This window comes from Haliotis rubra, unplaced genomic scaffold (genome assembly GCF_003918875.1).
Source record: "Haliotis rubra isolate DU_JTF1 unplaced genomic scaffold, ASM391887v1 Scf524, whole genome shotgun sequence".
Taxonomy (NCBI): domain Eukaryota; kingdom Metazoa; phylum Mollusca; class Gastropoda; order Lepetellida; family Haliotidae; genus Haliotis; species Haliotis rubra.
In genome coordinates, this window is record NW_025767218.1 from 75,046 (window position 1) to 99,907 (window position 24,862).

At 41.1% G+C, this 24,862-nt stretch overlaps 1 protein-coding gene and 3 long non-coding RNA genes across 4 annotated transcripts; 3 read left to right on the forward strand and 1 right to left on the reverse strand.

Annotated features, from left to right (window-relative positions):
• Window positions 1-1,225: 1,225 nt before the first annotated feature.
• On the forward strand, window positions 1,226-8,838 carry LOC124252782. The gene is made up of 4 exons (XM_046686439.1): window positions 1,226-1,352; window positions 3,863-4,140; window positions 6,789-6,902; window positions 8,220-8,838. Exons 1-4 carry the CDS (start codon window positions 1,274-1,276, stop codon window positions 8,256-8,258), a joined length of 510 nt encoding a protein of 169 aa, XP_046542395.1. The 5' UTR covers window positions 1,226-1,273; the 3' UTR covers window positions 8,259-8,838.
• A 666-nt stretch (window positions 8,839-9,504) lies between these two features.
• LOC124252785 lies at window positions 9,505-10,339 on the forward strand. Its single transcript, XR_006892026.1, has 2 exons — window positions 9,505-9,601; window positions 9,751-10,339. It is a non-coding gene; the product is annotated as an uncharacterized LOC124252785 (long non-coding RNA).
• Window positions 10,340-14,831: 4,492 nt separating this feature from the next.
• Window positions 14,832-22,101, reverse strand: LOC124252786. The gene is made up of 3 exons (XR_006892027.1): window positions 21,964-22,101; window positions 14,885-14,889; window positions 14,832-14,841 (listed from the first exon to the last, which is right to left on the reverse strand). It is a non-coding gene; the product is annotated as an uncharacterized LOC124252786 (long non-coding RNA).
• On the forward strand, window positions 15,014-17,973 carry LOC124252784. Its single transcript, XR_006892025.1, has 3 exons — window positions 15,014-15,173; window positions 15,560-15,745; window positions 17,329-17,973. It is a non-coding gene; the product is annotated as an uncharacterized LOC124252784 (long non-coding RNA).
• Window positions 22,102-24,862: the final 2,761 nt, after the last annotated feature.

Genomic DNA, 24,862 nt, shown 5'->3' on the forward strand with positions numbered 1-24,862 from the left:
CCCCAAATTACCATTATGAAAACAAGTTTGAAGAATAAATTTATTCCTTTAAAACTTTAGAAAATAGACTGTAAGATCGATTGAAATATCTCTATATACAAGGAAATTATATGTTTATCGACTCTGCTTACAGGTATACTGCACGAGGTAAAATTTTGTAAAAAAATTGTAATATGAAGTTTATTTTGTAAGAAACATTGCGATATGTTGGTTTTTGTAAATAAAGTCAATTTTTGCCAAACTGTGACAAAAATGGATATCGATTGCCACCCCTAATATTCAAACCTAACAGAGGATTTTACATACTGCGTTATTTTTTTACATATTAAGTTAAAAATTGTTTTTACATTTTGCGTTAGGTGTTGTACTTTTGCGTTTTAAAAATCTTTTACATATTGCGTTAATATTTTACATATTGCGTTATGTTTTACGTTTTGCGTTAAGTTGTTACATATTGCGTTAGTTTATACATATTGTCTTGATTTTACATATTGGGGTTGTACAAGTGCAAGTTTGCACGCGCAAATAGAGCCGGGAACCATCTTGTTATGACGTAAAAACTAATTCATGTTATTGTCTAGTGCTTAATCGACGACTTACACATCATGTTTATGTGGTAGGGGTTGTTTGGTCTTTTTTGTTTTGTTTTTGTTTTTTGCTGCTGTTGGGAAGGGGGTGTTGTTTATTTTGTTTTTTGTTTTTTTGGGGTGTGTGTTTTTGTTGGTGTTGGTTTTCTTTTCTTTTGGGGTCTTTCAACGGCACACTCAGCAATATTCGAGCTACATGGCGGCTGTCTGCAAATAATCGAGTCTGGACCAGACAATCCAGTGATCAACAGCATGAGCATCGATCTACGCAATTGGAATACGATGACATGTGTCAAGCAAGTCAGCTAGCCAGACCACCTGATCCCGTTAGTCGCCTCTTACGACAAGCGTGGGCTTCTGAAGACCAGTGATAACCGGATCATATCAGTGTAGAATTAAACAAATCTAGGCTGGCAACACTAACCACAAGCAGCGTATAGAGAATATAAACAGTTATCAACATATACTAAATACCAGCATCAGTTTATCTCGTTTTTATCAATTGCCACTCAGGACAATGTCCGCGTTGTGATATTCAAACTCATCACACTGCCAAACGCTTCCTCTTCAGCTACGACCAAGTGTTATGGTTTACGCAACTGTTGCGGAGTTTGCGATAACGCCTCCGATCCCAGCCATCTACGTCACACATCACGTGAAAATGATGACCCATAGTCTGTATATATATGTGTGTTGATATCACATATTTCAGTCCATATTTGATCATCAACTGGTGCGATCGAGCGATAATCATGAGCTATCCAGGTAAGTTTTGTTCGTTTGATTGTTGTTTGAGGCCGAACACCACAACAGCCCAGCTACATACGTATATCACGGTTGTATGATAATTGAGTAGGATCAGACAATCCAGTGAATTACTTCAAGAGAGACGAGCTGCACAACTAGGATACTGCATCAGTGAGTGAGTGAGTATGGTTTTACGCCGATTTTAGCAATATTCCGGCAATATCACAAAGGGGAACAGAAATGGGCTTCACACATTGTACCCATGTTGGGAATCGAACCCGTCCTTCGGCGTGACGAGCGAACGCTTTAACCACTGGCCCACTCCTCGGTGTCCTCTTCTGAAGGATTGTCCCAGTGAGAGGTATGTAAGCCTACATCTTTCGAAAAACAGTTAGGTATACCACAGTTCTTAATCGCAGCGGTCATGTCGATTTTAAACAAATAGCTAGTCGCGAATACCTGATAGGATGGTTTACATCCAGCTAGAGTAGATGCAGACAGCAAAAGCAATGTAAGTCCCCGTGGTCTCTAGTATGGTGAGGAGTACCCCCAACTGTGCCCACTTTTCTTAAAACAACAAAATGCAGTCACCTGTAGAACAATAGGGGGATTAGTTATGGTCTGTTTCAAGGTAAGTCTGGTGACTCCGTGACCACAAGTCTGAATAAATTGGTGAGCACATTTCATAACAAATTGGTGAACACTAACAAATGTCCCAGTCATGTATATATGTATTAATGAACCCCGACTTCATCATTCATCATCATGGCTAATGCTCAAGTTGACGTCCAGTAGATTGATAATGCTCAGGGTGGACAAAATTTGACGTATGGCAACTGTAAGTTTAGGGTTAAGAACCGAAAGAATAATAGAGTCTACTGGAGATGCTGTGTCACAGACTGCCGAGCGACACTGAATATGAATGAGTGACTTATCACTTAGTACAACAACATTGATAACCATGAGGTCGATCCAAACAGACTTTCTGTTGACAGGTTCTTGACTCATATCAAGGACCTTGTTCGACAGACGCCTAGATCTAGTTCTGCCATGTATCAAGATGTGATTGTTAATTTACTTGTATGTAAATAAATTATTATCTCAAACTCATTACACTTATGTCATGCTGAGTTAATGCCACTTACATACTAGTTTATGAATTAAGTATGTAGTTTATGACTTAAGAGTTAAGTAGACTATACTATATACCACTGCCCGCTAGCCTGATACAGACTATACTCTAATCCCACTGTTGTTTTAACACTGCCCATTTCCCAAAGTGGGCACAATGGGAGTAAACCCTTGCGTTTAAACCCTTGCGTTGTCACGATATGGCTGACATATTGCCGATGTAACTTTAAATGTTAACTTACTCACTCACTCACTCACTCTCACTCACTCACTCACTCACTCTCACACTCACACTCACACTCACACACACACACTCACTCACTCACTCATCCTTGCGTAAAACCAGTTTTAATCGTTTCTTCACGGGAAAGATTAGCGTCAAGGAATATTTTCAGGCTCATTTCAATGATAGACCCTATCTCTCTCCGCTAATCTTAAAACCAATTCTTTTCAGTCGTTGTCAACAGCAGCATTTACATGAAAAAGTAGTACAATGTAATAACTTTTCTTAAAACCTTAACTCGTAAAAGTGGAGATACTGCTTCGTTCGAAGACAATGTGATTTCCAGTGTACCCCGTCGTGATATTGCTGGAATATTACTAAAAGCGGCGTAAAACTTAACTCACAGACTCAACCTTTCGAAGACTTTACAGTGTGCTATCTTACATACACTGACCGCAGTATCTACGTTGGTTGAAAGGAAACGAGAGACGACTAACGGGATCGGGTGGTCAGGCTCGCTGACTTGGTTGACACATGTCATCGTATCCCAATTGGTAGATCGATGCTCATTCTGTTAATCACTGGATTGTCTGGTCTGGATTTCAGCAAATGACTAGTTTCCTTAACGATTTGTGATTCCATATTGTACAAGGGTTACATAGTCGAGAATGTACAACTCATAAATGTTAATACGTTGTCAAGTGAGCGAGTTCAGTTTGTATGACGCTTTTAGCAAAATTCCAGCACGCGGGGGACTTAAGAAATAGGCTTCACACATTGTACCCATGTGGGGAGTCGAACCCGGGTCTTCGGCGAACGCTTGAAACACTAGCGTCCCCACCGCCCAATATGTCACACTACATACTTATACTAAGTTATAGCATGGAAATGGGTACCCGGTAGCTTTATTTTCGACTTATAATGCATGTTTATGGTACAATCTGACACAATTAAGGAGATGAATATTGCTATAAATCATCAAAATTTGCTTAGGTCTATACAGAATGTGTCCAAGGATGGTGGAGCAGTTGCTTGTGCCACTTTCACTAGATTCAGAACAATATCTTCTCAATTATCGGATAACAGCTCCATTTTCACAGCCGAAGCAGCCGCCATATTAGCAGCTCTGAGATATTATAATAATACGATTCACAGACGATTATGTTATTTTCAGGCTACCCAGGCAATCCGTACTACCCCCAAGGAAATGTGCCCCCACCCCAACCCGGAGCATACCCTCCACAGTACCCTGCAGGTGCCTACCCCCCACAATACCCTGCCGGGGCCTACGCGCCACCCCCTGCGGGTTACCCCTACGCCCAGCCACCAGTAGTGAGCACAACGACAGTCGGAGCACATGGCCAGTCTAGGACGGTGTTCAGAGACCCTTGTGGTGACAAGGTCGTGGTCAAGAGGGATGGATTTGGCCATGAGAAGGTCATCGTGAAAGAGGTCAGTTTCAAATGGTCATACTTCTTGATTTATTGATACAGTAGGGGAGAGTTAGTTGTTAAAGTAATCACTGCTATAGGCACTGCTTCAGACATATGATGGCACTGCTTCAGACACAGACCGACACAGTTTCAGACACATCCCCACAGAGTTACACACACATGCCGCCACAGCTACAGACACATGCTGACACTACTGGAGACACATTCCGACACTACTGCAGACACCTGTCGACAGAGCTACAGACATATGCAGGCACTGCTTCAGACACATTCCGACACTGCTTCAGACACCTGCCGACAGAGCTACAGACATATGCAGGCACTGCTTCAGACATATGCAGACACTGCTTCAGACATATGCAGACACCACCTCAGACATTTGCAGACACCACCTCAGACATATGTAGACACCGCCTCAGGCATATGCAGACACCGCCCTAGACATATGGAGACACAGTTTCAAAAGCTTCAGATAAATGTCGACATTGCTACAGATAAATGTCGACATTGCTACAGACATATGCCAGCACTGCTTCATACACATGGCGACACTCCTGCAGACACATGCCGACAGTTTCAGACACACGCTGACAGAGCTCCAGACACGTCCCGACACTGCTTCAGACATATGCAGACACTGCTTCAGACACATGCTGACACTGCTTCAGACAAATGCCGTCACTGCTTCAGTCATATGCAGACACTGCTTCAGACACATGCTGACACTGCTTCAGACATATGCAGACACCACCTCAGACATATGCAGACACCACCTCAGACATATGTAGACACCGCCTCAGACATATGCAGACACCGCCCTAGACATATGGAGACACAGTTTCAAAAGCTTCAGATAAATGTCGACATTGCTACAGATAAATGTCGACATTGCTACAGACATATGCCAGCACTGCTTCATACACATGGCGACACTCCTGCAGACACATGCCGACAGAGCTCCAGACACGTCCCGACACTGCTTCAGACATATGCCGACACTGCTTCAGACATATGCCGACACTGACCGACACATACCAACACTGCTTCAGACACATGCCGATACTGCTTCAGACACATTCTGACACTGCTTCAGACACATGTCGACACTGCTTCAGATACATGTCGATATTCCTAACAGACACATGGCGACGCTCCTGCAGACACATGCCGATAGTTTCAGACACACGCTGACAGAGCTTCAGACACATTCGAACTCTGCTTCAGACATATGCAGACACTGCTTCAGATATATGTCGACATTGCTACAGACACATGCCAGCACCTCTCCAGACCCACGGCGACACTCCTGCAGACACATGCCGACAGTTTCAGACACACGCTGACAGAGCTTCAGACAACCTCCGACACTGCTTCAGACATATGCCGACACTGATTCAGACACATGCCGACACTGCTTCAGACATATTCCGACACTGCTTCAGACATTTTCCGACACTGCTTTAGACACATACTGACACTGCTTCAGACACATGCAGACACTGCTTCAGACATATGCCGACACTGCTTCAGACACATGCAGACACTGCTTCAGACACATGCAGACACTGCTTCAGACACATGCCGACACTGCTTCAGACATGCCGATACATGTCGACATTGCTAACAGACACGTGGCGACACTCCTGCAGACACATGCCAATAGTTTCAGACACGCTGACAGAGCTTTAGACACATTCCGACACTGCTTTAGACATATGCAGACACTGCTTCAGACACATTCCGACACTGCTACCGACACTTGGGTAGACACCGAAACCGACAGAGCTGCAACTCAGGACACCTTATTCCATTCGACGTCTGTTAAACCTCAACAGTTGAGTAATGTAACGCTATACATAGCGTTAAAACACGGAAGTAATTTAAACAAATTTTACCTTAGGCTCAACATTCCTGTATTTGTTTAGAATGTTTTTAACCGGTTGATGGGTGCGTTTATTTACTTTAAAAATGCCAGCTAAAAACGAAATTCTCAGCCACCAAAACCACTTCCTTGAAAAACAATCTTCTTTTGAAACTGTCCCCGGAGCCTGTTGAGTACTACCATTTTCCCAGACAAATAAGTGTTCCAAGACAAACGGTTTCCAAAGTAAGTTGTGTTTGTTGTTTAACGCCGCACACAGCAATATTCCAGCTATACCTGTAAATAATCGAGTCGATCCAATGATCAACAGCATGAGCATCGACCTAATGCAATTCAAATTAACCCTTTCTAGTTTCCTTACTAACTATCAAGATTCAATGTTCGCCTGTTCCAGACTAATAGCTTCATGGTTGGAGACTCTCAGACTATTGTTGTTGTTTTCAATCCAATTATGGATTATGTGTTCTCAGTCTGATTCCGGGGCGGTGGGGTAGCCTAGTGGTTAAAACGTTGGTTTGTCACGCCGAAGACCCGGGTTCGAATCCCCACATGGGTACAATGTGTGAAGCCCATTTCTGGTGTCCCCCGCCGTGATGTTGCTGGAATATTGCTAAAAGCGGAGTAAAACCAAACTCAGTCAGTCAGGCAGTCTGATTCCAGGCGAAGTGTTCCTAGACTTACATTTCAAGATTAAATTTTCCCAACATATAAGTTTCCAGATTAACAGGGTCGGGTCTAAGGAGGTGTAACTGTTTCTCTTACAGGATCACCATCACCACCATCACCCACAGAACAAGACTGTGTTTAATGACGGCTTCGGACACAAGGTGGTGGTCAAGGAGGACAGATTCGGCAATGAGAGGGTTGTTGTGAAGGAGGTGAGTAGCAGGACCAGTGCTTTGTTTAACTTTGAAACTCTTACCGACTGGGGCGGTGGGGTAGCTTTATGGTTAAAGCGTTCGCTCGTCACGCCTATGGTCCGGGTTCGATTCCCCACATGGATACAATGTGTGAAGCCCATTTCTGGTGTCCCCTGACGTGATGTTGTTTCATTATTTTTATTTTGTATTTGTTGTATATTTTAGTTCACTCCCCACCCATAAAATCCCTGAGTAAACGGGATTACCTCCCTTACCACGTATCAGTTTGAAAGAATTTGGAAAAACGCAGGCCACATCTATGGATCAAAAGCAGCATCTCTGTGTGGCCGTTCAAGTGAAGAAAACATATGCCATCCTTTCCATTCATACGCGTGGGAGTGAGTGAGTTTAGTTTTACGCCGTTTTAAGCAATATTGCAGCAATGTCACGGCGGGGGACGCCAGAAATCGGCTTCACTCATTGTACCGATGTGGGGAATCGAATCCGGGCCTTCGGCGTGACGAGCCAACGCTTTAACCAGTAGGCTACCCCACCGTCCCTATAGCACGAAGGTCGCGGGTTCGATCCCTCGACCGCGTCATACCAAAAGACGTTAAAATATGGTACTTGTTGGTCCCTGCCTGGCGCTCGGCATTAATGTGTACAACAAGGACTGGTCGGCTCGGAGTCAGTATAATGTGTCTGAGTGGGGTATTCATGCTTCACTTCGGCATGGTATCTCAGTGGGCTAGCACTATAAAACCAGCTTAAGTCTGGGCTAGTACAAGCAGCCGCACATACACACACACACGCATGCACGTCGTCATATGAGCGAAATATTCTCAAGCACGACGTAAAACCCATTTTCACCTCACCTCACCTCCAGACTGGATTATTTACAGACCGCCGCCATAAAGCTGGAATATTGCTGAGTGCGGCGTCAAAGAACAAACTAACCAACCATATTTACCGAATTTAATTGTCTCAGTGTCACATGTCATTATCGTCCTCTCTAAACATCTCACGTTGACCCGTGAAGGTCCGGGTTAGAATAGCCCTTCAGTAACCCATGCTTGCTATAAAAGGCGACTATGCTTGTCGTAAAAGGCGACTAACGGGATCGGGTGGTCAGGCTCGCTGACTTGGTTGACACATGTCATCGGTTCCCAATTGCGCAGATCGATGCTCATGCTGTTGATCACTGGATTGTCTGGTCCAGACTCGATTATTTACAGACCGCCGCCATATAGCTGGAATATTGCTGAGTGCGGCGTAAAACTCAACTCACTCACTCACTCACTCTCACGTTTTGTACATGAATTGTCTCTGCTTCAGAATCACGGACACCACCATCACAACCATCGCTTCTTCTAGAAGAAAAGGATATCCACGATATACTTATCTGCAATAACAACCTAAATAGGGGAAGTCTGAAAAATGACGCTAACCAATTTTTTTCGATGATTGCTCGTGGGTAATGAACCAATCATCAATTGTGAGATTTCAACTGATTCCCAACACTAGGTTGTATGCCGATTTGCGTGAAATCTTTATACCAAGGAAATACTATGTATTTCTAACATTAGGTAAATTTAATCTTTTAATGTCCAGTGATAAAATTGATCTTACAATAAAGTTGGCTATGTATGTTGAGATATACAATTACAATTAACGGATCGCCAGTGGAGAGTTAACCACGCCCCCAAATGTAAGGGAGATAACTCTCAAAAGGTCCGACAACATAGCTGTCAAAACCAACTGTCAAAAGGGCAGTTGTGATATCGTTTCGAGATATCCCCGATGACATTGGCCCCAAATATTTATTGTAGGCAATACGTATTGTGGCTGCTGTAAAACTGCTGTGTCATGGGCCGATGGCCTACGTGTCTTGTTGAATAGAATAAACCAATGTAATTCAATATGGTTCCTTCATAAATAACATACATCGTCAATAGTTAACGTGTTGCTTGTATATGTTACACTCAATCTGTGTAATCAGTCATTTCGCGTAATGACTAAAGGAATCAGTCATTTCTTGAAGTCCCATTTCCGGTGTCCCCCGCCGTGATATTGCTGGAATATTGCTAAAAGCGGCGTAAAACCATACTCACTCACGCACTCATTTCGTGAAGTGGCTGTGAGCACGTAATAGTCTGGGAATAATCAAGGGACGTGATGAGAATGACATGTACACTAGTTGTGTTAAAGCAGGGATTCTGAAAGGGAAGTTTTCACGCAATCAGTTTGATTTGTGTCCCTAGCATTTACTTACTGACTCTGATCCAGATCGTACAAAGACAGTAACTCTTTGCCAGGCTGTACATATAGAATCCAGCTGTGGTGGACAGGGATATGTCCGGTGCAATTGTGCAGGTTCCAAGAGGTGTGGGACCAATAGATGCAAGTGTTTCAAAAACAAAATCAAATGCTCCAGCCGTTGTCACAGCAGCCTGTTATTCAAAAACAAGTGACTTGTGAGATGAACTAGTCAGATTGTGACAAGTGATTTGTCAGTTCAACTGAATGACTTCTGTGATATATACTCATGCCAATAATGGTTGGAGAGGGGGTGTGGGGTGGGGGTGTGAGGTGTGTGTGGGGATGGGATGGGGATGGGGTGACAACTATTGTTGGCATGAGTATATACTGAGAGAAACAACTAAAGGAACACAGGGAAATTCAAGCGTTTCTTTATTATTTTCCAGTTTTCATCACCAGTTTTGAATAGCTCTGTGGGAGGAAATCTGAGAATAAAATATAGGAACACTGCCACGAAGTGGTGTTCCCTTATTTGTTTCCCTAAGTATATGATTTAAATTTTGTGATGGAAGACTCAACTACATTACTTTTTTTATGTATGATTTAGCTCTTGATTTGACTGTAGGACTTATTGGTGAATGTGTTGGCACAGTATACTCAGTATATTTCCATAGTTCAATTACAATTCTACTTTATCTTGATGTGCAACTTGTAAATCATTTTTATTATAGCGTCAATAAAAGTTTTACATTGAACTTTTGTGGTCTTGACAGCATTTCAGTCATTTCACGTAATGCCTGACTATGATATTTAGTCATTTCGTGTAATAACTGGAATTTTCAGTCATTACACGTATTGCCTAGTGCTCACAGGCACTTCACGAAATGACTGATTCATTTAGTCATTACGCGAAATGACTGATTACACAGATTGGCTGTAACATACACTACCTGCTTAGGGACACAGCTGGCTCGGCGGACCATGCTACCGTTACGTTTTCGTAAAGTTGCCTTCCTGAATGAAGGTGGGTCGAATCCCGTTTCTAAAAGTATGTGTCCAGGCTTACCAGCCCGATACCCGTGTTTCTCTGCTAGAGTGATAAAGATTTGATACATGTATCAGTTTTCTCAACATTCAGTTAACATGGGTGATTTGTAATACTGTTTCAAAGAGGCATAAAACCGTCATTACCCATGTTTGTTTGTTTTGCTTGTTTATTTGTTTTTAACGTCACATTCAGCAATCGTCCAGCAATTGTCAGGTCTGGACCAGACAATCCAGTGATTGCCACCATGAACATTGATCTACGCAAATAGGATACGATGACGTGTCAGCCAAGTCAGTGGGACTGACCACCCGATCCCGTTAGTCTCTTCTTTCGACAAGGGGGCGGTGGGGTATCCCAGTGGTTAAAGCGTTCGCTCGTTACGCCGAAGATCCGGGTTCGATTCCCCACATGGGTACAATGTGTGAAGCCCATTTCCGGTGTCCCCGCCGTGATATTGCTGGAATATTGCTAAAAGTGGTGTAAAACCATACTCACTCTTACGACAAGCAAGGGTTACTGAAGACCAAATCTAACCTGGATCTTCACGGATCATTACCCGGGAATACATACGGTTAATGTAAGGTATAACAAGAGATGGGTGTCCATGAAAACGAGAGGTGAAGACACGAATGCCTGGACCCAGTTGTATCGACTGACTGACTGAGTATGGTTTTACGCCGCTTTTAGCAATATTCCAGCAACATCACGGCGGGGGACACCAGAAATGGGCTTCACACATTGTGCCCATGCTGGGATTCGAACCCGGGTCTTCGGCGTGACGAGCCAACACTTTAACCATTAGGCTACCCCACCGCCCCCAGTTGTATCGAATAATCATAGTATTACATAATGGGTCATAAAATACATATGGATTCGCGGGCCTGTGCACATTACTTTAGCACCCCCATGGTCTAGTAGATAGAGCGTATGCCCGAAAAGATGGTTCGATACCCAAAGGTTTTCAGATGTGGTGCTTGATGTTACCCTGACGCTCGTCATTTAGAGAATAAAATAAGTCTGTGATGTCGGAGCCTGCTTACTGTTTTTCAACTGGGATTCCATGTTAAACTGAGACATAATAACTCAGTGAAATTGTGCCAACCTCAAAACCGACATTGACCAAAAAAATACACATACAGACTCACGCACACACAGACGCATGCACACACAGACGCAAGCACACATAACACGTACCTGTAATACCTGGTGTCCCTACAGAACAGGCCACACCACATTAATCTCCATCAAACAGTTAAGGGATAACATTCACACTTCACACGTAATACTGGATTTTCTTTCGGTATTTTTAGGGGCGGTGGGGTAGCCTAGTGGTTAAAGCGTTTGCTCGTTACACCGAAGACCCGGGTTCGATTCCCTACATGGGTACTATGTGTGAAGCCCATTTCTGGTATTGATGATATTGATGGAATATTACTAAAAGCGGCTTAAAACTAAACTCACTCACTCACTCTTTAGGTATGTACGTCAGATAAAACACAGCCCACTCGGGTTGCTTGAAAATGTAAGCACTGAGGGTGGATGAAACATTTAAGCTATCTCCTTCAGATTGTATGTTGAACCGACGAAAGGGGAAACTCTGTGTACATGGAGTAAAACTCGTTGTTTTACCAAAGTCGACACTTTGGATGGAGTTCTGTGATGCTGTGAGTGTGCAAGAAAACATTATCGCTCTACGATACCGCTAAACGTCTGGGATCATCCGGAAAACGGTCTTTCCTCGGACCACAATGTAAGATATTTCAAACATGCATGCCATAAATAGTTTCCAGGAAATATACGTTCTGGTAGAAAGGGAAGCTAAAGACAACAATGTTGAAGAAGGTGTGGACTGTTGTGAAAGTTTTAAATTCTGAAACAGTGTATGGGTACTTCTTGCAATAAGATATCAGTTCACTGAAATGAGACATAAAGGCTGTCTTCAGTATATATGAGGAATATGTCAAAGGGGATTTTGTTCTGCTACCCAGAAAAATAACGGTGGACATTTATTCTGTTTTTAGGGTTTGATGTGGAATGCTTTTTGCTTATGGGTGAATCATGAAATATGCAATTTCAAGCAATAAGATATCAGTTCACGAACAGCTACGGCGACCGGTACCGCTCGACAAATGTGAAATGAGACATAAAGGACATGATTCTTGGTATCTTGCCGAATTGGCGTTGAATCTGGTTCAATGATGAATCACGATTTCTATTGGAACGACACGATGGAAAGAATGCTTGAAATCCCCAAAAGGTTTGCCTGACCTGACAGAAGTGACGAAATCCAGATGTGATCGCCAGAGGATCAACAGGACAATCCGTCACACTAGAGACTTCCTAGAACCACCTCGGGTGCGCTCCATGAGCTAGCGCAATCAGATCCATCCTAATGGGCTTCTTACTTGACTGTACCCTTGAAGAATGGAGGATGCATGAAAGAATTACCCATACTCATCTTCTAAATTTCGCTCTGGGGATACCTGCAATGATTATTAAAAAATGTAACTTAATAAATATCAGAAGATATTATACCCAATTATATGACATGAAATGCTTGAAATATTTTTTGAGTGATTCAGTATACAGGATGTTCTCCGTACATTTTCCAAGTATACTATTAAAAAAAAGAAACGCATAACCCAGAAATCTGTTGCGAAAATGTTGTATTTTCAAACATGTATAACTCGTCCACAAATAGATTTTAGGACGTGAATTTTTACATCAGTTTAGAAGAAGAAAATGTCTATACAACCAAGTGGATAACTTTAGATAACGGAGACGCTGAGCGCGATGGTGACGACGTAGTATACGGTCCCGACGTCGGGTCCCCTGGCTCTCAGTCCAATCTCTCTCAACCTGTTCCGTAGTGTGATCGGATATCCTCCGACGTCCAGGCACCCTTGCTGCTGTGCTCTCACCCGTGGCAGTACGATCACGCAAATGTAGTACCTGAATGTACCGATCTTGGGCTGCAATGATGACTCGAGGTCTGCCTGTACGGGGACGGTCATTTGTTGTACCTGTTTGGTTGTAACGAGCTGCAAGCCGTGATATCGTGTTCAGACTAACATTCAGACGCCTGGCAACAGAAGATTGGTAATCTCCAGCGTGCATTCTTGCAATGGCGATGATCCGTGTCGCAGCGTCAAGACGTGGCATAGTGATTTGACCTTGAAACTCCTTCAAAACGAATGCCGATTTCCGAAAGTAATCTGTTTTTTATAGCCAAACAGTGCATGCTCTTTGCTGCACAATTTCAACCGGAAGGTGATTTCTGTTGCGTTGTGGCGATGCCTTTTCATCCTTGTAAGAAATCTCATCAAAGTCAGCATTTTCAGGGAAAGTCGACTGTTTACTTGTGCAATGGTGTAAAATCATGTTATCAACACTTTCGTTACATATTTTGACGATTGTTTTAACACAATAGATAATTTATAGATTTTTTAAAATACAAAACTACTGTGCTTTTCTTTTTTTGGGGGGATAGTAAATAAACATCAATATAATAATATAATACTAGTATAGATATAGATGGCAGACTGAAGCTAATTTATTCATGACATTATTTACACATATCATTAACTTAATAAATATCTGAGGATATTATACCCCGTGATTCGACATGAAATGGTTGAAATATGTTTTTGATGGATTCAGTATAATTAATGATTATTTTTTTTATAATGGTAACTGTTTATTTGCAGTCTGAGAGCGATACGCGAAAACGTCAGCAGTCTGATTATGAAACAGTTCTCAAATAATACTTGCTGTGATTGTATGAGTGAGTGGGTGAGTTTAGTTTTACAAGTTTCAGCTATATGGCGGTGGTCTGTAAATAATCGAAACTGGACCAGACAATCCACGTCAGTATATCGATCTACGCAGTTGGGATACGATGACATGTGTCAACCCAGTCAGCGAGCCTGAGCACCCGTTCCCGTTAGTCGCCTCTTACGACAAGCATGGGTTACACAAGGTTCATTCTAACCCGGACCTTCACGGGTTTAGAATTTTTTAAGAGAGACTTGACTGTTACAGATTTTTGGCAAGTGGGTATGTTGTGACGTCACTTTTGGCAATATTCCAACATAATCAAGGTGGTGGACACTAGAAATGGTTTTCACATACTGCACCCAATCTGGGAATCGAACCCGGGACTTCAAGGTGACCAGTAGTTGCCATAGCATTTAACCACTAATCTATCCTACCGCCCCTTTTTTTGTTAAATGGGATGTACACACAGGCAGTTGTGCATATTTACCACTAATATAGTCGTATTTTGAACAAACTAACAGAACCTTTAACTCATTTATCCTCACATTTGAATCATATTGGCAAAAAATTTCAGCCCCATAAACTTAAAGGAAAATTTGTAATTAAAAAGTAATTTTCGAATCAAATATTTACACAAAAAAGAGTTTTATGCGAATGATCAGGTTTTTAAGCTGTGAGAGATACCCATCAGTATTGTATATGTGTCTGAACTGATGCATAGCTGGTGTCTTACGACAAGCATGGGTTGCAGATCGATTCGAACATGTCACTTGTTCACTGACATGTCATCTTATCCCACTTGCATAGATCGATGCTCATGGTATCAGCCATTGGTTTCCCTGTCCAGGATTCGAGTGTCTACAATTATATACGCTAAATAATACTGACTTTTATTGCGCGACAACATTTGAAGAACCTACACTTTCAATGTCCTCATTGTGACTCATTTGCATATCGTTGTGATCACGTGATATATTTACATAGAAATAGCGACAATGACGACAAACGCTTATCACGCATACGCTCATGTCTATTTATAGCTGTCATATGACTTGCTACGCCTCCTCCGATTTCACCACAACTGCTATATATTGACAACTGACTGACAGCTATTCATTGCACCGGACGTGAAGGGTCGGAACGAAAAGAGCTGAAATATACAACACTTTGACAACCCATAGACAATAGAATGAGCGGATATCCAGGTAAATATACACGAATCAAGCGTTAACGAGAACCTGCATGTGAAACTGACACACGGGTAGAAATATTCTACTTGTAGCTTTTAATCAAATTTACGAACATTTACACCCGGAAGAAAATATGTAATTCCCTATCATGAACTAGTAAGTACTATTTTCGCAAAATTAAAGCTGTCTTTTATCTTGAAAACTATCCATGAATTATCAAATATGAACACCAAATAACATAACACTGTTCACAAAAGTTAAAATATAGACATATATCATATTTGATAACTGCTTTTGTAAATAAATACCGCTGACGATGGAATTTTAAAATGTATGATGTTCAAAATGTTTCTAAACTGGTTTTGTAAATCGAAATCTAAATGGAAGTGTTTATCTTGCAGGCTACCCTACCGGTTACGCCCCTCCCCCTGGACAGTACCCCCTCCACAGCCCTACCCCGCCCCCGTCCCCACCGCACCCCAGCGCCCTACGTTCAGCCCCCAGCAGGATATGCCTACCGTCCACCAGTACCACCCCCGGTCCAGACGACCTACGTGGTAGAGCCTCCACGGACCATTATTGTTGATGTGAGTATATAGTATTGTATACAGCCTCGCTTGTCATGAACCCGTGCAGATCCGGGTTAGAACTGATCTTCAGTAACCCATGCTTGTCGTAAGAGGCGACTAATGGGATCAGACTGACACATGTCATCGTATCCCAATTGCGTAGATCGATGCTCATGTTGTTGATCATTGGATTGTCTGGTCCAGACTCGATTATTTACAGACCGCCGCCATATAGCTGGGATATTGCTGAGTCTGGCGTAAAACTAAACTCACTCACTCACTCACTCACTCACTCACTCACTAGTCATGACCTGGGTTATCCGGAAACCTGTTACTCCGAACGAATATTCTTTTCAGGTAAGAAACCATAGGCTGTTTTAAAAATCTGCGAGTATTTAGTCAAATAAAATCGCAAATTAATCCTGTAAATCGAGGTGTTCGGATAAATAAGGTCTTATATTTATAACTTTGTTCATTTGGAAATATCGAGATTGAACAGAAAATTAGTATACTTACATAAAGTAATAACTTAAATTCAATTTATTACAGGAAACTATTGTTCGTCAGATTTGAACAAGAAAGCAATTCATTTGTATACACACTTACATGAATTGCAATCACCAAAAATAGTTCGGTGTCACTTTCTCGTGCTCATGACGTCACACCACGTGATAGCGTTTGTCTAATGTGCTGCAACGTGTACTTTGACAGTCCAAGGGTTATTGTCAATATCACATGTCCTAATTTCCTAATCACGACGGTTGAGGTCAAGGTCGCATGTCTCAGTTTATGACTGACGATAACAAAACAACTCGACTCGATTGTAGCAATTTTGAATGTGCTGATCCTAGTCATATCACGTGACAATGAACAATGTGATTCTCTATTTCCTTGTGCATGTTCCTGGTTCCCTGTTCCTGGTAGAGACAGAAATATATATTTGGAGCATCGATTTTGTAAATGTATTTTCCTGTTCAAACTATACGTACAGACAACTACGGATATAACGAATCTCACAGGGGTTATTTCGTTACATCCGAAATTCGTTATTCGCATAAAAATTAAATCTCAACTGAAAAAGCGTACATTTGCCTTCGTAATAACCAATTTACCCGATACTTCATCTCTTCCGACTGGTCGTAATATCTGACAGTTCGTCATAGCCGACTGTTTTGAGGAGGCAAACAAAAACTCGAATGTCATAAAGCGATTATTCGTAAATATCGACTGTTCGACACATTTTGATTCAACCTTCCAGGAGACAATTGTGGGGAACAACAGAATGATATCGAGTTAGAAATATACAAATACATGTTGCTTTGCTTACATAATTCCAATTTTCTTACATAAACCACATTCAGAATACGTTAAGTCAATAGATATCAGTTTTATTCCGCGATAATGGGTACCCGGTGGGATAAGACATGTGACTACTAACCTTCTAGCACCTCATAGGCAGCTTGGGTTATCCAGGGTAATATGTGCTGCGCTTTGAAAGTTAGCGCTGTGAGCATTCACCTAGTGAGTGTAGTTAAGCACATTATTAATTCACTTATTATTATCATTATTATTATAATTAGTTATCCCTTAATTACTTCTAGGACCATCATCACCATGGCCATCATCACCATGGCCACCATCACCACGGACACGGCATTGGAGGAGTGCTTGATGACTTGTTTCATGGCGGGCACCATCATCATCATCACCATCACGGACACCATGGACACCACTGGTGATGGCTGTCGAAACGAGGAAGAGACATTAGAAGAAAGGAAGATGTTTCCCATCCCTGAAGAGTAAACAGATCTACCTTAGCTTATCCCACGAGCTGTAAATCCCAGTGAATAAATAAAAGTTTGGCAATCAATCGACATCCTACAAGATCAGAATAACGATTTAGGTTCAAATTTAGATGTTCCTTCTCGATGGGTTGACAGTTAACAAAAAAAATTGATATGCCGAAATTTTGTGTTCATGCATATTTTAAGGATAAACACTTTGATTTTTGTGTATCGTGTAGGCTTGGGGCTAAAGGTGAAATTAAATACTATGGCGCTAAATGGGTTTTCCCTTCGCCGGAACAAGTGAAGTACTTTGTTCCAACTTTCTGTACATATTGAATATTTGTATTTGATGCCAACGCCAGTCATGGAAACGTCACTGGCAACTGACTTTGGTACATCAATGATTTTTATCTGTGTACATTGTATTTTGTTCGAGTCGTAATAAACTGTGTGTCTTTACTTCCTCTTTCTCATTTTTTATTTTCAGATTTTTTTTTTTACTCACTCTCACTCACTCACTCACTCACTCACTCACTCACTCACTCACTCACTCACTCACTCACTCACTCACCCATCCATTCATTTATTTATTTATTTATTTATTTATTTATTTATTTATTTTTGAAGAAGGGGAAGGGGGTTAAACTGCGTGGGCCAAGCTCGATTATTGATCATGCCGCCTAATATTGCTGGAATATTGCTGAAAGCGGCGAGAAATAACATTCATTCCATTACTTTAAGATGGCTAGTTCTGTGTCTGGTTGTTTCCCAGTAGCCAGTATTTTTTCTAGCCAGTTGGGCACTGTGCGATGCGCTGATTACACAGAGCACAGGCCCCCACTGCGGGTCAGAAAATCGATAAACTAGGCCCCGGTTTAGTATCAACACCCCCTACTATATAATACATAAAGGTTCCATCACAGAAATACGGTGACATGATCGAAAACCGGACAATTACGCACATGTCAATGAATATATCGTATTTTAAAGGTCTCACAAGTATCAAAAGCTTTTGTCCATATCTCCGATGTATGTAGGAGGCATATACATGCGCTTTCCGTGGGGATGCATTTGATGGGTTTTATTAAATCGCCAAAGACCGAGTTGCTGTGCCGGAAGTATACAAAACTAGCTCGTCAGCGCTTGACTTCACTACCTCCGGCGATCTGATTGGCTAACACATTACACTGAATGAATGTGTTTCTTTAAAAATATTTGTACTCGTTTTTAAAATTATTCTTACCAAGATAAAACATCAGATAGTGACATCTTGGATGATAGACGTTTGAGTTTCCCTCTCATTTTCGCACGTGCATTTGTTGTCATTTTATTAACCAATTTGATTGCGCTGACGACCTAGTTTTGTACACTTCCGGCACAGCAACTCGGTCTTTGGCGATTTAATAAAACCCATCAAATGCATCCCCACGGAAAGCGCATGTATATGCCTCCTACATACATCGGAGATATGGACAAAAGCTTTTGATACTTGTGAGACCTTTAAAATACGATATATTCATTGACATGTGCGTAATTGTCCGGTTTTCGATCATGTCACCGTATTTCTGTGATGAACCTTTATGTATTATATAGTAGGGGGTGTTGATACTAAACCGGGGCCTAGTTTATCGATTTTCTGACCTATGGATACAATGTGTTAAGCCCATTCTTAGTACCCCACGAAGTGATATTGCTTGATCATTGTTTAAAGCGGCACAAAGCTATACTTATTTGCCGCTTGGCGCATTCCCATTGTATAGGGAGAAAGCGTGCAAAACAAAACGAAAAGATTACACAGATAACAACCTTGCTTTAGAAAATAATTATGACACACAAATGGGTGTGAAAACATAGTTTGATTATGTAAGTCTGGAAACGAATACCAATTACCAAAACTAAATCGAAGGGAAAGTGTGAGAGTTTAGATTTACGCCGCTTTTAGCAATATTCCAGCAATATCATTGGGGGGACACCAGAAATGGGCTTCACACATTGTACCCATGTGGGGAATCGAACCTGGGTCTTCGGCGTGACGAGCGAACGCTTTAACCACTAGGCTACCCCACCGCCCCCGAAGGGAAAGTAGCTTCCTTTCGAATACCCTAGCCCTTAAATGCCTGCAACGGTTTTTATATATTATTAGAGCGAATGTTGTAAGCACAGGGGCGTGGCATGCTTAGAAACAGCGTTAGAACGACATATAGGTATATAGACCCTACCTAGTACTATATAAAAGGAAAGGGATTTAACGACGGAACCACCCCCTCCTCAATCTAAGTTAGATTTCACCACGTTAACTATTTTTAAGGCCCCGTCGAGGCCTACGGATCAAAAGCGAGATGATGTCCCTACAAAATGAGCTATAAATGGTCACAATCGGATCATTATTTCAAAGGTTATACGCCACGACTCACCGAAAACAGCTACCTCCGCAATTCTTAGCCAAAATCATGGATCACCCAAGACAGCGAAAACTCACCTGTTAAATTCGTTTATTAATTCCAGCCACGTTGACAGCACCTATGTAGGGCTAGATTCGATCGGCAGCGGCATTCCACGGGTCTAAAAACTTATTGCAACATCTACAAATCATTTCCTCAACAGTAAGCAGACATTTTCTCCAAAACCATCGGCAATCATACTCACTTGTCGGCCATAGATGGCCTTGACATTCAAGTGATCTAAGCAGATTCGCAGAAACGAAAGTGGGCCATCCGATTGGTGGAAAATATAATATACTGTAAGATTTTGACCGTTTGCTAATGGGCGCAAAATATGAACTTTGCAATAATCCTATATTTTGGATGATGCACGGAACGGTAAATTGCTAAGAATAGTTTTAGAGGTTGTAAAAATGCATTCGATATTGATTCATTTTTAGGAAATTATATTTATAAATATTTAACCTCTAAAATTATTCTTACAAATTTACTGCTCAGGTCACTTAAATGTCAATGCCATCTATGGCCGACAAGTGAGTATGATTGCCGATGGTTTTGGAGAAAATGTCTGCTTACTGTTGAGGAAATGATTTGTAGATGTTGCAATAAGTTTTTAGACCCGTGGAATGCCGCTGCCGATCGAATCTAGCCCTACATAGGTGCTGTCAACGTGGCTGGAATTAATAAACGAATTTAACAGGTGAGTTTTCGCTGTCTTGGGTGATCCATGATTTTGGTTTGGAATTGCGGAGGTAGCTGTTTTCGGTGAGTCGTGGCGTATAACCTTTGAAATAATGATCCGATTGTGACCATTTATAGCTCATTTTGTAGGGACATCATCTCGCTTTTGATCCGTAGGCCACGACGGGGCCTTAAAATAGTTTACGCGGTGAAATCTAAATTAGATTGAGGAGGGGGTGGTTCCGTCGTTAAATCCCTTTCCTTTTATATAGTACCAGGGTAGGGTCTATATACCTATATGTCGTTCTAACGCTGTTTCTAAGCATGACACGCCCCTGTGGTTGTAACAATAAGTAATTATCATTCTGTTTTATTTTCCAGAGGGTTGGCGTGAGTGAAATTAAAGATATTACACTATAGACAGGCTAGGAAAGAGAAATAGTTTAAAAACAAATTCAAGACAGTGGACGTATTGGTTCCTTGGAAGAGGTTCGGACATTAAAAAGATGACTTTGACATATACTCTTGGCGTTATATATATAGAAAATTATAAATACCACAAACAGTAATCGGTGATTCTCTGTTCATTTCTACTCAACAGTCTCGAGGCGTTGTTTATGACAAACCAGGAGAAATTGGCGTTAATGTTGTTGTTTGTTGTTGTTGGTGGTGGTGGTGGTGGTGGTATGTCCCAGCATTACGACGAAGCCTGTCTCAGACTGACCCACATCTCTTCTCCAGTATCTAATCTCACTGCGAGTCGAGAGATAATATCCTGTCACATCGACATCAGATCAAATTCACCGTATCGTTGTGGGAATGACCTTTAGATGTTTTGATATTTTGGGCTACACAGTGTACCATAAAATACTACAAAACAGTGTACAGGTATGTACTAACAAAGCTGGACATGAGGAATACAGTGAAAAATATGCCACTTAAAAATAATAGACACAAATAACATAGAGAAAAATAACATTCTATCAGTCTACAAAAACCTCCACACACACAGACACACACGCGCACGCGCACACATACACTGAATTAGTGTCTCGGGATACTAAATAAATATTTGTAACTTATAAGAACATAATCCTAATAAATCTGTTGTTCAGAGTTCAGAGTGCGGAACTGCCTCTTGATCATGCAAGGATCCGCTAGTTCCTTGCTTGAAACATACTCCTGGTGTTTATGATCATCGGTCTGTCCCCAACAAACAACAACTCTGCTTCAATGTTAAAATTATATTAAGCTTCATGTTCTAGCTCATAACACGTGTATATACATGTATATCATAGCTCATATTACGTGATATATGCTTTCCCACAAAAGTAGGGGAACCTGAACTTTCAGTTTGGATAGGAAGAATAACGTTAACAAACTTTCCAGAGACAGACATCTTATGAACGCACAACCATTTGTCTTAATCACCAACCCTAAACACAACGCATGGGAAGCACGTGCACAACGCAGTAGCCCCATACCCATGCATGAGGTGTCATTCTTGATTTTGACGGTTTTCAAGAAGGTCGATAAATCACTGTAGACCATTAATTTTGACAATCTTGCATCACACAGTTGTTAGTGTTTGTTCCTTGCCGTTTTATTTTTGTTTTTTGTTGTTGTTTTTTTTATGTTTGAAAATGAAAATTTCACGTCATCTTTCAAGAACCATTACTGTACAAACAATTATGGTCATAAGGAAGTGCAAGTGGTGATGCACTCTCAAAACATTCATTATTATCATGTCAACATTGATTGACTCCGATATATCTCCCAATTCTTTCAATCGTAAATAAAAAATAAAGTTCCCCTACATTTTTTAAGAGTATATATGCTACAACCCATATGTGTGTGACATGTTATAGCTCATATTGCGTGAAATGTATGTTCCAAATAACTGACACATACACGGAATCAAGAACTATCGTGACAGACGTTAAGGTCACTTTATCTAGGATCAACTTTAGGTCAACAACAATAAACACAATGATAATAATTTGGCAAGTGCATAAGGAAATATTTGTAATGAACTAATGTTAAACGTCACGTCATTAGCACGTCCCTTGTGTTACAATACTCAAGAAGCAAGTGTTGCATCCAACAAAGAAAGACTGAAATATCAAGGCTTTAAGTGATGAGTGATTGAACGAGTTTAGTTTTACGCCGCTTTTAGCAATACTCCAGCAATATCACGACGGGGGAATCAGAAATGGGCTTCACACATTGTACCCATGTTGGGATTCGAACCCGGGTCTTCTGCGTGACGAGCGAACGCTTTAACCATGTGGCTGCCCCATTCACGATGACTCAACTTCACGATGAACGGGAAAGGGCCTGCTGTTATTAGGCCAGTCAAATTAGCAAAAGGTCTGGAAAAAATTATGAAGAAATGCAACTTAGTAGATATGTTCTGCAAACCTTCCTACATAGCATAATAAATGCTGATGCCATTAAATGTGATAAATGTAAAAATGTAATTTGACACAAGATGAGTATCGTTTCTTGCTCGTATGTCCATATTATTCACAACAGCGCTGTATGTACATTCCTGATTTTTATATTATATATCCAACCAGATCGAAGTTTAATCAGTTGCTTGCAACACAGAAAGTAAAACTTCTAAAAAATATTGTAATTTATCTTAAACTATATTTACCTGTATAAATTGTACATTTTTCACCTGTCCATGTGCTATATTTTGTTTATTGAATTGTACTCTTGGTCATGAGGCCATAATACTGAATAAAGCTCTTCTTCTTCTTCTTAAAAGTCCCCTTAAATCCCACTTGAGCTAAATCCATATTGCACGTGCAAACATGGCTACCCTATGCAACCTTTTGCTAACCTAGAAGACCAATTGTGCTAGATAAAATGGTCACAACTTCTTTATTTCTGTACATAAGTACATAAATGTTTGACAACTGAGTGAATGTATCTCAAGATTGTTGATTATTATTTCAGAAAGAAAACAGTTTCACATTTCGGAGTTGTGGCCCTTTTTTGTGCTAAAAATAGAATGTTTTATATGTTTTTACCCTTGGGTGACACAAAGACCTATATGTATAATCATAAGGTTTAGATATGTCCAAAAGACCTTGAAGCGTATTGTTCAATGTCTTTTTCACCACAAACCACCACATATAACTTAATAAAACCATATTTTTACATTTTGGCTGAAACTGAAAATTTGTAATTTTTTGGCATGTTTAGAAGTCAATGAAAACTCAATAAATGGCCCAACAATTGCAATAATTTGATATTTTACACCCAAAAATCAAGCAAGTGAAAATTTTATAATTTCATAAAAATACATTTAAGTAGCCATTTCCATGCTTTTAAAAGTGTTATCGCCCTTGGATCCTAACAATTTCAAGAAAATACCATAACTCAACCTGACAGTACCTAAAAGTAACTGATATTCTGCAGAATACCAAGACACTATTTACAGATTATGTAACAGGGCATCTACAAACACGTATGATTAAAGATCTAAAAATATCATTTTCTTTTCCTTGTCAGTCTGGAGGAAGTTGAAGGCTGTGGCTCATCACGGGTTGTTACTGGCTTGAGCTGGCCACAAACAATTTGCCATCCCCATTCATTTGGTGGAAGACTTCTTCCAAGCCATTGCTGCACTTGCAAATATACCCTCAGGCCATGTTCTCTCGCCGCTGCCGATGTAGTTGGAAGGGCAGATAACTGCATTTGTGTGTGAATGGGACACTTGGCAACTCTTGTGAAACAATGATATCTGTGCTCATTCAGGGATTTAACAGACTTAGGTGCTCTATACAATGCCAGTAAGAACTGCTCTCCTGCAAACGCAACCATATCCTTTGTGGATAATTGATTATGGAACGCTTTGACAAGTGGTTGCAAGTCCTGTCGCTTTGTGAACAACATGACAGCTTTTTTCTTTCCCTGTCTGTACTAGGCTGATGTGGTGTCACAGCCAGTCATGGCATTGAGAAAGAGCAAGCCCTTGAGGTAACAACGAAATGGTATATAGACGATCAGCAGCCTTTCCGCTCCCAGTTTTAAGGGAGTACAATCTTTCTGAAGCACACAAATGGATGAGGAGCACCAGAAGATCAACATCAGTCCTAACAAAATGGCTTTGTGCCCATTATCAGCACAATCAATACCTGTTGCACAATGATCTCATGAAATTGTTGTGTCAGAGCCTTTATCAAATGTGACTTGTTTTTACCATTGGACAGGAA